Below are 18,104 nucleotides of genomic sequence, written 5' to 3' on the forward strand. Positions count from 1 at the left end.
AAAAATCTTATCTGCTTTACCCTAATGTCACTACAATGATTAAAAAGTGTGATTTTAAAGAGACACATAGTAGTAATTGAAACTGCTATTGCTCATTTTACTTTACGAAGCCTCTCTTTGGCCTAACCCTCCACTCTTCCTTGGATGTGCTTTGTGGGGCCCTCTGAACACGCTGCAGAAGGTGGGTTTGGACCGAAATAAAATGTAGAAGTTGACGGCCTCTCTCAGGTAAAAAGTTCTCCCATCATTTCTTCTAGCCCTTTCTCTTTCCCACTCCTCAACTGGACTAGAAGAGAAGGCAAAGGAAAACACTCAACCTCTTCAATCACAAAGACAAAACCCTGTGTCCCCGCAGCAGCCAACAGTAGTCATGCAGGTTTGGGACCATGGTCAGACCAAGGATACTTACTGCAAACTGATATATGTTATAACACTACGCTGTGTTTGGAGTATTTCTTAAGAATTATTTTTATTATTGTTGGATCCGAGAAGCTGACAGTCGCAAAACTGGCATTTCAAGAGGTTTTTTTGTTTTGTTTTTACTTCTGACTAGCTCTAGGCTGGTCCCATGGGCTGGCTGTTTGTCTGCAGCTGGACTGCATCTCCCAGCTTAGTTTCATCTGCTCCACGTGGTCCAAAACCACTCCAGATTGCAAGCAGAAGCAAAAGAAGTGAGTTCCTGATCCAAATTGACACACTCATGTAGTCATATACTCACCGGCTGTGAGCAATCATGTAGGCACCTATCTTGTAGGAGGTGGCAGAGACTAATCAATGTGTCACCCTCTCATAAGTCTACTCTTGGAGGACAATGCCTCAGATTGCTCTCAAGCTGAGATGAACCCAAGCGTTAGAGCTTCCAAATTCCATTACCAGTCTCTGAGTTATCTTACTTTCAACCTAAATCTGGTTTAGAAACTGTTTCAAAGTCTTATAAGAAATCTGATCTGGGATTCTTCCCTTCCTCAGGACCACATTTCACACCACACTTCATATGCAGCTTCGCAAATAATTCTTTCCATTAATATAAATGAACTCTTTTGGTTTAACAGAAACTATCAAAAATAGCCTTGTTTGTTTGGGTTTTTTTTTACAATTATTGTATAGCAAGGTTGAGGGACTGTTTGGTGCATGTTAGTATTTCACAGTTGCTTAACTTCCAATATTTAAAAAGTAGGCCAAGCCTTATCAGATGCAAAGAGACTTTGTAAGAGTTAGAATCACAGGTTTCATTAGGTCTGGATATCTCTCCTCAAGGCAGGGTAGGAAACAGCACAGTCCCAAGCACATGAAGGATGTTAGCTAATAAGGAAAAAGAATTATTCAGCCAAGTACACTGGAACTGTAACTCAGAGTACTATATTAAGAAAGAGATAAAAAAAAAAATGAATCAAATTATATCAAGGCAACGACACACATTATCTACCCAAGTAGTAGAATACTCACAGATTGGGAGCTGTGAAAAAATGTGGACAGAAAAAAATGCATTAGAAAATAATCACTTGTAAAAAAACCAAACACAATACAGAACCCACTGGTCCACACTTTAAAAATGCTAGTGTTACATTTTTAAGTTACATATTTTTCTTTAAAAATAAAATTTAAAGATTTCAATGTTAACATATTTGTATATTACATTTGCCCCAATTTTTCCAACATAACATTTGAGAGGACTTAATTTTATATATGGGTTACACAGTTTATTAGGATTGCAACCAATGGGTGAGAAAATAACCGCCTGCAGTGCCACGGGTACAAGCTTGCCCTGGTTTGGAATTGTATCCGCTGGCATCATTAACAAAACACGGTACTTTTTAGCGCTCACACTCCAGCCTTCGCTGAACTGGTATTTTCAATGAAGAATTCAAGTGAGGCCACATTTTGATGTGAGCACCTGATCTTCCTGAGGATTAGCATGGGTGAAAATAATGAAAGAGCGGGGGGATACGAGGTTGGGGGCATTTCTTCTGTTCGGAGAACCAGCTGCTCAAGAACTCGCTAGGGGCTTGAAGATCAGTCTGTTACTATTTCTCTGTGGAAGCATGTCTCTGGCCAGAGCAGAGGCTCAATGACAAGAGCTTGATTGCCAGCCCTGCAGAATCAGGACATCAGGAAAGGAAAGGTTTTCTCCTTACACCTTCAAATTTCAAGGTAGTTATGCTTCCCCAATGAAGTTAAGCCCTCTAGTGGGTGATCAGTACGTAACTACTTAGAATAAAAATCTTCAGCCACCCAGGCAGACACCAGCCCAATTCCTTGAACATCTCTCATTTAGAAAGCAAGTCTGTGGGAATGACATCACTCTACAGGATTAATGGGGTATTTTTATAGCATCAGAGTTCAGTTCAGAAAACATTTTTATTATGCCTTTTGGTTGAAGAAATGACATGCAGATAGCATCTCTGGATATATTAGTAGCAATGCAAGTTTTATTTTCAGCCCTACCACAAAAGAACAGCAAAACAAAAATCCCCGATTGTTACAAGCTGTTCTGCGGGCAGAAAAACTGATACATTGGGTTTCCCCATAACTGTGAAATCCACCCCTAAGGTTACTGGTGTCAGGTATTGCATCTCCCCTTGCCTCCCTGACTTTCACACTGCAGTGTCCTCTCCTTCCCCGCATCCCACTGCTCTAACAGCTCGGCAAGAATCAGGTTTGGAGGAGCCAGAGCACAGGGTGCCCCTGTGCCAACTGGCAGGCCAGTACACATTTCCTGAGCAATGAGTGAGACATTGCTTTTCAGTCACCACACGAGCCAAACGACTAAAAGGATTATTTTTCCCCAGCTGAAGCTAATTAACATCTACCAAGATGCCAATTTTCACAAAACTCATAGGAATTCAAGTAATCAAATTTGAAGTTAGCCCTGCATAGCATCTTTTCCTTAGAAAGCCAGGCTGGGAGGCAGAACATCGCAGTTTTCAGCAGCCCAAGTGCTAGAATAATTTGTGAGCAATGCTACTACAAAGGTAGAAACTTGGAGGAACTCACTGGACGAGAAATGGGTCAGATCTGAGGGTGCAGAAAGGGTGGGAATGAGAAAAGCAAACCATGCATCTTGCCAAAGAGACAGCAAGCGTCTGGAATAGAAGATCTCGTTCACTTAGTGTAAGACCAAAAATCCTGGTATGTAAATTGGCGATAGAACATACAACAGTCCCCTCCACTTCAATGGGAGCGTCAGGGGTTTGAACAAGCGTTCTACTTCTATTCAGGTCATGTAATGCAGTATTTTGTGGTAGACGCTGACAGCTAAAATGGGAGATGGATGGAGAATTCCTTTTCAGAAGGAATTTGTTTGAGTTACACGTTTAACTCTTGAATAGCTACACTTCAGCAGAGATGCCTTAAATGCCTTTCTGTAGAAAAAGCAAAAAGACATCACAACAAATATTAACACTTATAAAAAGCTACGAGCACCTCTTTTCCTAAGCTAGAGCAAACGGGCAAAATTGTACTATTGTTTCCAATTCCCAAACTCACAACGGAAGCTGCTTTAACTTTGTGTTAACCGAGTTCGCTGAAATGACCTACCATCAAACAAGTGAGAGAAGAAATACCACATTAACAGGAAGCCCAACAAGTATCGAGGTGCTCCTATAACGATTTCAGTGGCAGCATACAAGTGCATGATAGACAAAAAAATGCCAGGCTTAGAAAGCAATGCAGCAGAAGCCAGGCTCTTGGTTGCTTTGTCTCCAAAGTTTCGTCCAGTTCCTCCGCAAACTGGTTTTCAAACACAGGAAACTACAGTCCAGTGCTGTTCCCATGCCTATTGGGCCAGCTCACATCCAAGATCTCACTCAATTACTTGCAACTCTTCCAAGGGACAGAATTAGCCTTTCCAACAGCCTTTTGTTGGCACGTCCTGTGTCTTACTCAGAGCTTTACTCTTCTTCTTTGTCCCTGGGAGATCTGTTCCACAACCAAAATCTTCAGTTTCAATGGAGAAGAAGCTGGAACTTCTCCAACATCTCTTTTCATGCTTGACACACACACACCCCAGCTAGATCTTTTAAAATTACTGTCATATTTTCAACTCCAGGTTTTTCCCACTTACTTCCCTAAGGCCTTCCAATTGCCTCACCTGGCTCATGATGTAAGCAACTATCTGGCTTCCAAAGGGATTTTTTTATGTTTTGTTTTTTGGTTTTTTTAATTATACTATTTAATGTTGTCCTCCGGACCTACATCCCCCTGTGCTTGTACTCTGTAAACATGCAGTTGAAGGACGAAGAATTTAAACCCAATCTTATTTGTAACACAAAATCCTTTGTTCTACATTTACAAAATTCTGGTTTTGAAACAGAATATATGGGGTCGTTTGGGTTTGTTTTTTTTTAAAAAAAGTTTCCTACATTTAGACTAATAATCCAGAAAACCCTGCCTCTGTATTATCTGGTATGGCAAGACTTCAGTAAACCTCACTGCCATGCCCCCGTAACTACTTTGGTTTTGACAACGTAAACTTGAAATACAAATGTTAGAGCAGCTGAATACCCACTTCAGCACTGTGCTGAGGGAGTTAGCCTCAAGGGGGTAAATTCCTTGCCACTAAGCAAACACAAACAAAAGCCGTTCATGCAGAGGGACAATACTCATTGCCATGTAGTATTCCATAGCAGCATTTGGAACTCTGCTCTCAGTGTGGTATTTCAGGTGAACATACAAGGAAAAGAGAAGTTCTTTGCAAGATACAAACTGCCAGCGCTGAAGTGTATGTATGTGAGAAGATGCGCCAAGTGCTGCATTACACTAGGGCAGCACACTAAAGCAACTGATGTAACACACAGTATAGAAGTTACCAACCAGGAGTCAGATCCACGCTCCCAAGCACTACGGACTAAGTCTGTAACCGGGCCGAGAGAGACATTTTCACGTGGGAAGGATGTGGGTTGCTCAGGTTGGTTCATTAACACCATGAAGAGTGGCCATCCAGGTACTGGAAAAGGTCCACGTTTGTTTAGATTTACTAGAAAGCCAAAGACTGAACTCTGCTTTAATAAACTGCCACACTGTTGAATGTACCCACAAAAAACGGGATGTAAGCCTTCTTTATGTTCTGATAACCACACATTCCTCAACAGGAGAAAGCTCTTCTTCATTCCCAAGACCCTATCTATCTAGGCTTACTTACTATGAAGGGATAAAAGAGGACTGCCAACAGCCCTCTGATTTTACCTTAATACCAATTAATTTGTGTATCAATCTTAACGAACACTGAAAAAATTACCCGCACAGAAAAACACAACTTAGAAACGAAATTTATCAAATTTTCTTTGTGTTTATTGACTGTCACATGACCGTAGAACAATTTTAACGGTAAGACTTCTGGTAGCGTGCACGAGCACCAGGTCCTCCAAATTTCTTGGATTCACAACGGCGAGGATCTGCAACCAGCAGAGTCCTGTCATACTGGATTAGAATATCCTTGATCTCTTTCTTAGAAGCTTCATCAACATCTGTTTATTGAAAAAAAAAAAGAAGTATTCAGTTTAAGAAGTTTCACAGCGAACAACATTTTTTGCCCCAAATACCAGAAGGCATACATTTCCACTTACGGCTAATACAACAATCAAAACAACTTACATTTTTGATAGTAAGCCACCAATGCTTTGGAAATAGCTTGACGGATAGCTGTTAAAAAAAAAAAAAGATAATGGATCAGTAAAGATTGCAAATGCATATAAAACTTAAACAAGAAGTGCCAGTTATCTGAGAAACTTGCAGTCTTCTTTTCTGCCAAATTGTCCTTTCCCTCCTTAACCTCCCCTCCCACATATTCCACCTGATCTTTACTTTGGCAAATCTGAAGAAATCTGTGCCAAGAGGCCACCCACAGTTCATTTGTTGATTTGACAGCTGCCAGCTAGCCAAGGAATTGTACAAGGGCAGTCTTGATCCCCTTCTCTCCCAAGTACTAACGTAGGTTCATCTTCTATCTACAAGCAGCCAACTTGCAAAATCGTTAGAAATGCAGTTCTCTGAAATGTATTTTTCAACAAGGATAAAACTGATCAGTGTGTTCAAAGACTAAGGAGGCAAAGGGACAACAGGACGGTATGAGCAGTTCTTCTAGCACACCTCAATAAAACAAGCCTGTAGCATAGTAACACAGTGATGAGAACTCAAACCAAGAGTATGGGAGTAACCAAAGATTTTGTTGGGCTGTCATCTGTCAGAACATCAGGATCAGGATTTGGGTGAAAATCTGAATTTTCTGAAAAACGAATGCAATCAACTTGGAGATTGAAACACGTCTCTGCTCTTTATGCAGCTTCAGCTCCACTTCACTAACCCATACCCAAACCGAAATAGTAGAACAAATCTTTGATTTGTGAAGAGCAACTCTATCAACAGCTAATGCAAGTATGTTGTCAATCATCTCTGCAAGGGAAAAAACTGCCTAGCCTTGCAGCTCAGCTGAAAGATGCTTCTGAACAACATGAAGTTTACAACTAAAGATATTATTTCTAATGATAAATCCCCTTTTTCTCTCCCAAAATCTTTGTACTCATCTGCACCTGAACTGTCCTGTCACACTGCAAGATTCAAAGATTGTTTCCCCACATTTCCTCAAACTTTATAATCAATTTACTTCATTCAACTTACTCTAGATATTACAGCTTTGCACATAAAATATAACCTTTATGAAAAACTACGCTTGTGCAGTGGAAAAAGAAACAGAACATCAAGATGTGCAAGTTACTATTCTAAACTCAAGTCTCTTAAATATGTGGCTTGACTGGTTCTAGCCCACACCAGACATCCCACCAAAAATCATACCGTAGATCTGCGCTACGTGGCCACCACCCTTTACACGGACTCTGATGTCAACACCAGCAAACCGTTCCTTCCCCAGGAGGAGGACAGGTTCAAGCAGCTGGGAAACAAAACACAGAAAGAAAATTAATTTGTGATTAGAAACAACAAGGATTAGAGCTTGTAGTAGGTTTACCAAATGTGAAGTTACTTAGCGTTCTAAAAAATGGAGCACTGATTTTACAAGCACACACCCAAATTAAGTACACCTCTTGCAGAGTTCTTTGACATCTACTAGTGCTGTTATAAAATAAATTTACTAAAGTCTTGAATTTATTTATATTTTTTTAAGTTTCAGACATCTTAATAGCAAAGCATATGCATAGGGGAATTAAGAGCAAGGAAACAGTTTAAGAAGAATGCCATAACTACAGCAGAAAAATAAAGCAAGTTTATTAAACTTGATGATCTTAAGTCATTTGCGGGTGGGTTTCTCCACTAATGATTACACTGTATAGTTATCTAGTCCGTTTCAGATTCTCTCAGCAGTATTCAAACAGCAATTTTATTAAGTCCTAAACAATCTTTTAAAAAGGAGGGTTTTCAGTCACCCATTTCAATTTAAAAAAATGACGTGAAGTGCTGAAAATACTTCACATAATTACATTAACATACATTAATCCAGTTAAGCAAAAAGCCCACCCTTCCCAACAAGGCAATCATAGAAAGACAGTTTTCTCAATTTTCGTTACCGAGTCTACATTTCAGGTAATCGGGTAACACAGAACCAAAAATTTAGTACTGTCAATAAGGCAAGAAACTCTTCTCCCTTCCCAAGCAATTATGCATATAAAGGTATGTTAAAATCCAAGGTGGGGGCCAGGAGAGGGTGGAGAAGGAGGAGGAAGGATGGATGGATGGATGCTTACTTTATACTGCAGAGTTCTGGGCTCAATCATTTCCAGAGGTCTTCCATTCACTTTAATGAGGCCATTTCCTCTCTTGCAGTGGGCAACAGCAGTTGCTGTTTTCTAAAATCCAAATGTGTATTAGTCCAGCGTTTCATTTTTGCACTAGCAGTAGGAAGTGAATTTCTATTTAACAATCTAGAAGTTTATGTTTTATGACAAAGATTAACACCGCACACTAAACAGTACCGCTCCTTACACTGATATCGGTATTAAGCTACCGTCTTAATAAAATTATATTTATAGTTATAAAAGCTGTATAGCTATAACGTTTAGTTACAGATAAGGAAAGACATCCTCTCCATTCTGCAACACGGTATTTCTGTGGCTCATTTCCTCGCAATAGCCTGTTACCTAGAATTATTCGAGCCACTGGATCTCAGCAGTGCAAACTGTTATCTTCCCACCGCCGCCTCATAACGCGGCTGTCGCAAACCAGCAACGATGACCCAGGCCCCTGTGGCGTGGGGACGACAGCGGCAGCCACTCCCGAGAGAGAGGGCAGAGCTCCGACCCAAGAGAACCTGGGCCCGCTCCTTGTGAAAGCAAACCCCTGCCCCTGCTCCCGCGCGGCGCCGGGCACAAGGCGCGGCCCAGCACCTACGGAGCGGGACACGTGGGCTGCCGAGCGGGCCTCCCCACGGCTGGCTCTGCCGCGCACCAGCCCCGCACACGGCCCTGGCGAGGAGCTGGCGCCGCTGCCCCAGAGCTGGGGCCGAGGCAACCCGAGCTCGTAAGGCCGCGGTGTGCGGCCCAGCCCGACAACGAGGAGACAGGGCGGGCCACGGCGCCCCGGCCTCACCTTCCGCCCGAAGACCTGGACGCTCTGCAGGGGGCCCTTGGCCGGCATGGCTGCTCCTGCAAGAGAGAGGGAGGCGGCGTTAGCGCTGCCGGGGGAGTGGGCGCGGGTAAGGCGGCGGAGGCCGGAGCACCGCCAGACACTCACCCTCCCTTCAGCGGCGGCACCGGGAAAAGGCCGAACGGGGCTTCCCAGCCTCTTCTCAGGGGCAGCCGAGCCGCAAAGCGCGACGCTGTCTTCCGGCAGTGCGACAGAGCGCCCGGCTCTCTCTCCCGCCCCCGGCCGCGCTTTGCGGCAGCCCGGAGCGGAGCGGAGCGGGCAGGGCAGCGGCTGCGCGCGGGCTTTCCATTAACCGTCGTCCCTCAGCCCCTGCGGGCCGGCGGCTCCACGCTGCGCCCCGGGTCCCGGCCGCTGGCGAAGTGCGGCGGAGGAGCTGCGTGTGTCCTCTTCGCCGGTGGAGCGGCGTGGTCCCCTGGGCCAGTCAGTCCGCCAGAGCGGCTTGATGGCTGCTGGGGAGGGTTAAACGCCATTGACAAGGGCCTTCTGTAAGGCCGCCTCGGCACAGTGGTGTAGGGTCACCCCGTTTCTCGCCCCCTCCTCGGTTTTGCTGTGGTGTTTTTTGTTCTCTTTGTTTTAAAGTTGCGTTTCGTCGCATACAGAATTGCCTCACTTTCTCATTTTGATTTAAAGGTATGGGGTCCCGGTAAGCGCCGGGTAAGAGTTGTCCCCCACTGAGACGGCACCTTAACGCTGCTGCGTTTGAATCTGCCTGTGCGGGGCTTCCTGCCGTCCCGTGGGGAGAAGGCGGCCGTCCCTCCCCGGGAGGGACCTCGGCGCCGCCCGGAGGAGGCCGAGCGCCGGGCACGCCGCCTCCAGCCGACCGGCGCAGCGCAGCACCCCGAGAGAAGCACTGCCTCAAACGGGTGAGGTTAGAATGGGGCGGGGGGAGGTCACTCGCTTCCCGAGCTCTGCCGTGGATTACAGCAGCTTGAACGACTTCTTGAGAGGGATAGAGAGGATGCACAGCCTGCGAAGAGGCTTTTTCTTGAGTTATTTATGAAACATCTAGTGTTGACACCATAGCATACCATCTCCTAGGTATGCCAGTGACAAGGAGAACCCGGCTGGGCTTCTGGTGTGAAGAGAACAGAATGAGGCTTTCCCTGAAAGGCTTTCAGTTGCTCTTTGGATCTCCTTGAAATGCAGCAATACAAACTACATAGCTTTTTTAGTTTTAAAGTTTGGTAAACTGCTGGAGAAGATGAAGCATTAAAGCTTGTGTTCTATTCTAGCATTGTACACTGAGGCATAATCAGGCAGTTCCTTATACCCACTTAAACATAATGGTTGCTGACGATTTAAGATCGAATCAAGGAGTTCTCCTTAGATTCAGGGCATCCCCGGAGCCCATCAATTTGAGCTTTTATCTCTGTTTTCCTTCTTTGATATCTATCATAAAACACGGAATTTAAGTCACTTTCAGACTGAAAATATTTTACTTCTAAGGCTTGGTATTTAACATGCAAAATTTTCCAGAAGGACAAAAGCAGAATCTATTGATGAAGCAAGGTCATGCTTCTTAGATATTTTAAACAATAGAGATTTAAAATGCTGTGATTAATTAGGAAGTTGACTGCTCAAATGAAACAATCAGTTCCTTTGTCTTTGTACAGGATTTTAAATACTGAACATTAGTCATCAGTCATGTGAGGATTTAAACAAGCACTTAGCTTTATGCAATTTGAGTGATTAGTTCTATTCAAGTGAATAGTACTGTGCAGAGCGTGTAAGATTTAGCACATCTCAAACCCTCAATTGTACAAAGCTTTAACATGTGACCCAAAAAGTGATTTTTTTTTTTTTTAAGGCTGTTTCCTAAGGAACAGTGTTTATGCAGTCACACATGTCTATCATCCACTCTTTCCCTATCATCGGGGGAGGGCGAATGGTTGCTTGTTGTCCAATTTCAGTTAGCTTTTACAGAAGAATGGAAATTTCAGAACCAATTTAGCTTGTACATATTTGGTGAAAATAGGTGTCTCTGTATAGGAGAGATCGTGCTAATGAAACCATCTGCAGGAGCTGAAATATTAGACATTACAAAACTGTTATTGAGGTGAAAAAGAGAAAACATAATACTTAATTAAGTATTAGTTAGTTAAGTTAGTTAGACAAAAGTTAGTTAGACAAAAAAGGTTCAACTAAGGCTTGTGATCAGTCCAAAGGTGAGCCATTAGTCACTGAGTTTTGTTGGGTGTTCAGGGCACTTTAAAAGGGAAAGAAAGCAAATCTGAATCTGTGCCTTTTGTGGGCATTATCTGAGGTCTGCTAAGGAAGACCTGTGTTTTAACGCCAAGTACACCATTAAGTAGGGGGTTCTCAAATGTCTGCTTGTATTTTGGGAGCATGCTTTCTTAGGTCCTTCAAAATTCGTCCTTATTCATGTGCTGCATGCTCTTCCTGGAGCTGAAAACATTCATCCTACAAGAGCCGCAACCAGTGATGTGCCTACACATATGTATCTTTCTTTTTTCTGTTAGCAAAATACAAAGGTAACCAACATATATTGATAGCGTTGCCTGGCAGATGAGGTTAAACATTTTGTGGTCTTGTTTTCTTTGCTTTCTGGCATAAAAATGGGAATAGGACCTAAAAGACATGTAGAAACCACCTACCACAGAAATTGGGCTGTAACATGGGAAGAGAGTACTAGATCGTAAATATCACCGTATACAAAAGAAACAAAAATATCAAAGTGGAAAAAACCCTCAGGTAAGATCCTGTGAAGAAAATTGCAGGCATTAACAATATTCCTGCTTAGTTTTACTGAGCACAGAATACTTTAAAATGGTGATGTATCTCTGATTTCAAAAAGAATAACATAATAAAGAATCTCTAAGCACCACCTACAAACTCTTGTCTTCACTCCCTTTTTATTTGTAAAACAATTGCACCTGTGGAAAGTAAGGCACTTGTTTGGCAGCCTTTTGTTTTTTCCACCAGTGTGAAGAGTTACACAGCATGCAAAACAGTGAATAATCAGGCCCAGAGAAATTAAGGTGTATTTGCTGGTAAACCACTCTTACCAGAAAGAGCATATTAAGAGAAAGCTGACAGGTTTGAACTCATCTTAATAGGGCGTTTTTATTTTTTCCTAACAGGAGGGAAGAAATTTGGATTTGACTCATATCTAAGTCTTTGATTTCACAGTGATTCTGTATTGTACTAACAGATGGTCTCTTGTGTATCTGTACCAACAAGTATCTTACAACTACTGAATCTTTTAGATGGGCGTTTAGTGATGCTTCAAGGGACTCAGAGTCTCTCACTGCCTGACGTCCTCCCCTGGAGCTGCTTTGACCTCCTTGCAAGCAGTGGTGTTGCTATGACCTGCTCTCGTCCCACAGAGCAGGCACGTGCACAGCAGCTCCATCAGTTTGCTGGAAACAGGTAGGGTATGGCAGCAGGGTATAGGCTATAGGGAAATGTCTCTGGCAACGTCTCCTCCAGTTGTTTCCTCACTTTGCAACAGGAACACAAACCTTGTGTAGGTGGCGTGGCTCCATGGGGAGGAAGGCAGGAAGGGGACGGCAGGAGACGAGCAAAGGTGGACCATGCAGAGTCAGTGAGTTGGGCTGAGCAGAGCAGCATTCTAATGTTCGGTTGGAAATTTGCCAGTGTGGAGCATATGGAAAACTGCGGTACAAAACCTGGGTGTCAGGCCACTGCCCACTAATACTGTGAGGCTGATGTAGTGCAACCAATGAAGTTTAAATGTATAGTTGTTTATTGCTTGAATGCTAACAGAGATCTTATTTGGCGTCCCTATGCAGGAGTCAAATCTATTGAAGATTTTTGCTATTTATATGTTCATGGGGGGTGTTTTGTTTGGTTTGGTTTTTTTCTGGGATTTTATGTAGTTTGGAATTTAAACTAGCAAGTGACTGGACTTCCATGTGAAATCATGATGTTGGTTCTCCACTTGGACCTTGTAATCTTTCAAATTAAATTTGCGTGTAACATCAAAAGGTAAACCCTCCAAGAGGATGGCATTTTAGCTTCCACTTAACACAGAAGCTACTGAGAGTGTAAGGCAACAAAGAGTCAAGGTCAATATGTTAACAGCGCCAGCTGTAACGTGACTCTGAATTTTCTCCGATTTAAAGGAGAGAAAATGCTCTCCATGGAAGAATAGGTGAGAATTAGTGAGATTATCTTCCTCATGTAATATATGAAACATTAATAGAAAGGTGAGAGCTACGGGAAAATATGGTCAGTTACTTCAATGTATGTTATGATAAAAAATAGAAAAAAATCAGTGTAAAAGTAAAGGGGCATTTAGGGGAAATACAAAGAAACATTTCTTTTATATAGTCCATAATCATATATTAAAAAAAAAACACTCCATGCCTTCTACGAAAACGTCCCAAATTGCAATTGAGTTACACATTGTAGGATTTTTTTTTTTTTAGCAAGTGAATAATTTTAACCAGGGAGAAGATGTGTTCATATTTCATGCATGATAAACAAAGCATATTCCCTGAAGTTTTTACTTCAGGCAGCAAAATCATTTCTATACGCTTCAGAAGGTGTCTGTCTTGTACAGATTTATATCTTGAAAATCAGTGGGTTCCTTTACTAAGAAGTATGAAGTATTTCAGGAAAGAAGATACTGACACGCTTTTTTTTTTTTATGGCATCTCTTACAATCTGAAAGATCTGGTATACCAGAATATAGTTCTCATATTACATTTTGCAACTTGTATGTGTTTGATGATAAAGTGTAATTAGCTAATGGATCCCATTATTTCTGATGCTTGCTTTTCACAGATCGTATTCATCCAGGCAGCAGCTGAAGAGTTTTCTAAACTCAATTAGTGCAAGAATGCTGTGACCAATGGAAAAATGTTTGATGCATGCCAGAAAACAAATCTTCCCAGCTCTTGGAAATACGTTCTGAAAACAAATAAGGATCACACAAGATTTTCGTGTTAATAAATATTTTTTTCCTAAGAAAATATTTAAGATCTAAAGCAAAAATTTTGGTATAATTATCCTTTTCTAAGGAAGCTTTGTAGCATAAGATCTGGAACATAATGATACTGACTCCCATTTTCAGATTTAAATATTAATGTCACATTGAGATTGAAAGCACAAGCCAATTTGCAATGTAGAAATTTACACAGTGATAGGCATATTCAGACTGAAATTCATTGAATGTAAATAATTAGCAATACAATAGGTTACTCAGGACCCACTCTTAGCATTGCTACTTGGGAAAAATCACAATTATTGTCTTGACTTGAATTTTGAATGAATAAGATAGCTCTTTCAGTACAATAAACAAAAGAAAGACAAAGCACATCTTGGATCTGAACATATCTACAATTAAGGCTCATTGTTTTAGCTCTGTTAACTGACTTGTTGCTGGAATCTAAAAAATGTTGTGACTTAAATTTACAACAGGCATTCTATTTACAGTGGCTGGAAATTCACATTATCTGTTAACATAGTTAAGCTGGAAAGTGATAGTGTATTAACTACTAATTTTAGACTCTGTCCATGTATTAAAGGATAAAATCTAAAAATCTAGGACTTAGGTTTGACTTCATCTATGTTCGACCTCTCCTGCAGTATACAAGCCTTTAGTGACATTTATTGACAGTAAATTAGAATTGCTTAAAATTCTCCTGTTGCATCCACAGAAGCAGCTCGTAAGTGTGTGCACGTGAGCTCATGCACTCACACTTTCATATGTCAACAGGAATCAAAGTTGTAAGGAACTGACCGGGCAACAACCCAGCACCCTCAAGCTACACAAATAAGCTAACAAGTAAATAGAATCATGTACATGAAACAATTTATTTTTTTTAGAACAGAACGGCATCTCCAAGCTTCCTGCTGTATTTTGCTGCCCCTGGAGGCTGCTTCTTGGTTTAGTTCCCTTTTTTAGAAGCTGAACACAGCAGGGTCCAGTGGGATCCAGCTGCCCTCTCTCAACTCTTCTGCAACAAGAGGAGTTGTCCTGGGTCTTAGCTTCCGCAGGCCTGTTGGATCCTTTCTATTTTTCCATGTTAAAGAAATTTGGGAAATAGTAACCACAGAAACGGACACCTATTTTGCACGCTTTTTGCCCCAGTTGGTTTAGTTATGTTCAGATTACAAATAAGATATCACGCTCCATGATCTGTAGCTCTACATTTCTCTTTAAATCTCACTTTTGATGTAACACGTACAGAAAGTTGCTATCTTCTAGGGAGATGAAAAGGTGCGATTATTGACATTAACTGCAGAAATTGGCTATTAATTATGCACGTGTTTGATTTGCTGAAACATCAGTCGTGGTTTAAAGCAGAAAGAAGTAGGTTTCTCTGAAGTTATATTAATCTCTACTGAGGTCATTTCTATTTCTGATTTTGAATCTGTTTGTTGTTTCAAGTGAAACATTTTCCATTGCCTGTGGTAGCAGGGCAGATAAGGCAGAAGTATTGTAGCTCGTGAACTGTTGTGTACTTACTGACTTACCATAGAACTGAGACATTTTCTCCAGAAACCGGAGCAGTTGGACTCCGAAAGAGAATGAACCCTTTTGGCAAGGCTTTGTGAGGGCTCTGGATGGAAAATCTTATGTTTATGAAGCACAGAGAGCAAGCAGAAACGTAGTGACTTTCCAGCTTGTAGCACTTAGGGACAATAATAATACATTTTGTTCACACAGGGCTGAATACGGCTAGGTTATCTGGACGCTGCATGCTGACAGGAATTATGGAATCATCGAACCCAGAAGAGTCCCCGTCTGGTGTAGCGCTGACAAAGTGGTTGTTACCTGTTACCAGCTGTAGCTCGTGAACCGAGACAGAGGTCTTGTTACGTGTTAATAGCTGATGCATTTTAAAGTACTCTGTCCACCCTCACCTAGCCCTTTGTTCGGGGACAGCGGTGAAGAAGTCATAGGGTCTGGTATCTCCAAATGGTTCTTTTGTAGTTCTTTCCTCCGCTGTTCCCAAGAGAATCCAGCCTGTAATATCTACCCACTAGGAGATCTACACGCAGTTCACAGAAACACAAACACACGCAGTATTACAACACATGTATTAAAATGACATTTTTTTACAAGATCAAAAACAGATAGAAAAAATAAAGTGCTGTGGGAAAGCTTTTACCGAATAAAAATGTCTGTGGAGGCTTGATCATATGTGGGCCTGTGAATAACACTCAGGAGACTATAAACTTTAGACAAACCAGATGGTTAGACAGCAAACCAGATGGTTTTATTTATGCAGACAAAGTTCACATTTAGCGAGGTGCTTTGTTCTTCTAGAGAAGATTTCACACACAAAGTAAAAGAATTATATATGTGTCCTGTGATGGTGGATTGAAACATTCATGCAAATGTAAGTCTCATCAAGTAGTCCGTTGTCCTTTCGATAGAAATATCATCATAATTACATCATTGGGATACTCGTCGGCTGCTCCTGTACATTGTGTTTCTTCTTTTTAGTGCAGTAGCATCCAAAGGCTTTAGTGAGGATTATGAGCAGCTTTTGTTACGTGTCATAAAATTGCGTAGGAAGGAACGGTCCTTGCTCAGAAGAGTTTAAAATGTAAGGAAGACGAAATGTAACACAGGAGTTGACCAATGATGGAGGAAAGTAAGAGAGACATTATAGTCTGTTATTAATAGGTTTCAACTAGGAACTAACTTTCCTTTTCAGGATCTATGAACTTAACTAAACTGACCTTCTAGTCCTTTGGTTTTAGTTTAACTGCAAACCCAGAAAGTACCTTTGTTTTAACTATAAAGTATATGCATACCGACTTTTCCTTCTCTTTTAAAAGCTGCTTCATCAAAACCTGTTAAAATCTCAAGGTCCCTTGAAATGCCCGGTTTTGTGAATTGTCATCTATACTCACTCAGCTGTGCTTCAGCCGCTCCAAGAGACTGTTGTCCTGTCTGCTGGGGGTCAGTTCTCTGACAGAATGGCAAACAACAGGTGGATTCCAGATTGTTTCGATGCAAAGTCAACATCTTAGGCTAAAAACTTTACACTAGCTCTACTGCTCAGGCAGTAGCCTTCAGGAACGCAGCAGTCATAGCATCTTATCATCTATAATGTCTCACTTTTTCAAGTGTTCATGTCATAATTTCACAGGAACTTTTGAGCCAATTTTTTTTTTTTTTTTTCTGATGGTGCTACCTGTAGTTTCTTGCTGATCTTAGAAAAAAGTAATTCTGGAAAGTGTATTTCCACAATCTTAACGTAGGTGTGGCACAGTAACACATATATTGTGATTAGCAGATTAAGAAGCAAAAGAAGTTGCTTTGGTGACTTTGTTAATGTAGTTTAAAAAACACGGATGCAGGAACTTTTATCATCCATTCCTAATGAAGAATCGCACCTAAATTGTAAACACCTTTTCAACAGAGATCTGTTCTGGACTCTCTTCCTGTTTACATGCCATCCAAATTTCAGCTTTGCTGAAAATTTCGTCTTATCCATATTCTTGTTCAGCTATTGGTTTTATAAAAGTGTTCTTTAAGAGTTATGACTGCTCAGTAGAGCTATGGAGATTCAGAAAATACAGAGCAGATAAAATATTTCACTGGTAGCAAAAGTGTCCTATTGGTCTAAATGTTAGAAAGACCACCTCATGATTTTTCCTGAAAAGCAGTATCTTTCCAAAAGAAATGTGATAGAAACGATGGCACTAGCATTGCATCTATGAACCACAACAAAAGGAAAATATGTATTTTTAAAAATCAAAATTACTTAATTTTATGGCAACCAAAATCAAGGAAAAAGTATGATATCTCAATACGATAAAAAAATGAGCTGGAAAAAAAAACCCCAACCTATTTCCCCTACAGAATAGGGGACCGATATGCTTTTCAAACTGTGAAAGAAATGAAGTAGAATTTTCCTCTAGTTATTGAATACAGACATTGAATGAACACTGGAGAAATAATAATGCCTTGCCAAAGCAAGACACTTCTCTCAGGGTGAGATACGCATACTTTGTACATGACCCTTCATGCTCTGACAGGCACCTTGGATGTTGTTTCACTTCTGTAGGCCAGGTGCTGCTTTGGGCTCCATGGAAGTCCCTGAGTGTGGCACGTTTTCTTCGTGAGGAATAAAAATGTTGTGTATCAATCATATGGCATCAAACAAAGATACTGCTCAGAACAGCGAGCGGTAGTCCTCCCACACTGATCATCGTTGCACCTCAAATACTGTGTTCAGTTTTGGGCCCCTCGCTACAAGAAAGACATTGAGGTGCTGGAGCGTGTCCAGAGAAGAGCAACAAAGCTGGTAGAGTCTAGAGCACAAGTCCTGTGAGGAGCGTCTGAGGAAACTGAGGTTTAGCCTGGAGAAAAGGAGGCTGAGGGGAGACCTTATCGCTGTCTACAACTACCTGAAAGGAGGTTGTAGGGAGGTAGGGATTGGTCTCTTCTCCCAAGTGACAAGCAATCAGACAAAAGGAAACGGCCTCAAGTTGTGCCAGGGGAGGCTTAGATTGGATATTAGGAAAAATTTCTCCACTGAAATTGTTGTCAAAGCATTGGAAGA

The 18,104-nt window shown here is 41.6% G+C and overlaps 1 protein-coding gene across 1 annotated transcript; it reads right to left on the reverse strand.

Annotated features, from left to right (window-relative positions):
• Window positions 1-5,267: 5,267 nt before the first annotated feature.
• On the reverse strand, window positions 5,268-8,806 carry RPS16 (ribosomal protein S16). The gene is made up of 6 exons (XM_063322870.1): window positions 8,680-8,806; window positions 8,536-8,591; window positions 7,695-7,796; window positions 6,790-6,886; window positions 5,593-5,640; window positions 5,268-5,465 (listed from the first exon to the last, which is right to left on the reverse strand). Exons 2-6 carry the CDS (start codon window positions 8,581-8,583, stop codon window positions 5,320-5,322), a joined length of 441 nt encoding a protein of 146 aa, XP_063178940.1. The 5' UTR covers window positions 8,584-8,591; window positions 8,680-8,806; the 3' UTR covers window positions 5,268-5,319.
• Window positions 8,807-18,104: the final 9,298 nt, after the last annotated feature.

This window comes from Chroicocephalus ridibundus, chromosome 1 (assembly GCF_963924245.1).
Source record: "Chroicocephalus ridibundus chromosome 1, bChrRid1.1, whole genome shotgun sequence".
Taxonomy (NCBI): Eukaryota; Metazoa; Chordata; class Aves; order Charadriiformes; family Laridae; genus Chroicocephalus; species Chroicocephalus ridibundus.

What these genes read in the sequence shown, in the direction of transcription:
- RPS16 (XM_063322870.1), bottom strand. Translation starts at nt 8,583, where the DNA reads ATGCCGGCCAAGGGCCCCCTGCAGAGCGTCCAGGTCTTCGGGCGGAAG. An exon ending in CCAGAACTCTGCAGTATAAA is followed by an intron (nt 6,887 to 7,694) that starts GTAAGCATCCAT and finishes TTTGTTTCCCAG; the next exon opens with CTGCTTGAACCTGTCCTCCT. An exon ending in GGTGGCTTACTATCAAAAAT is followed by an intron (nt 5,466 to 5,592) that starts GTAAGTTGTTTT and finishes TTCAATAAACAG; the next exon opens with ATGTTGATGAAGCTTCTAAG.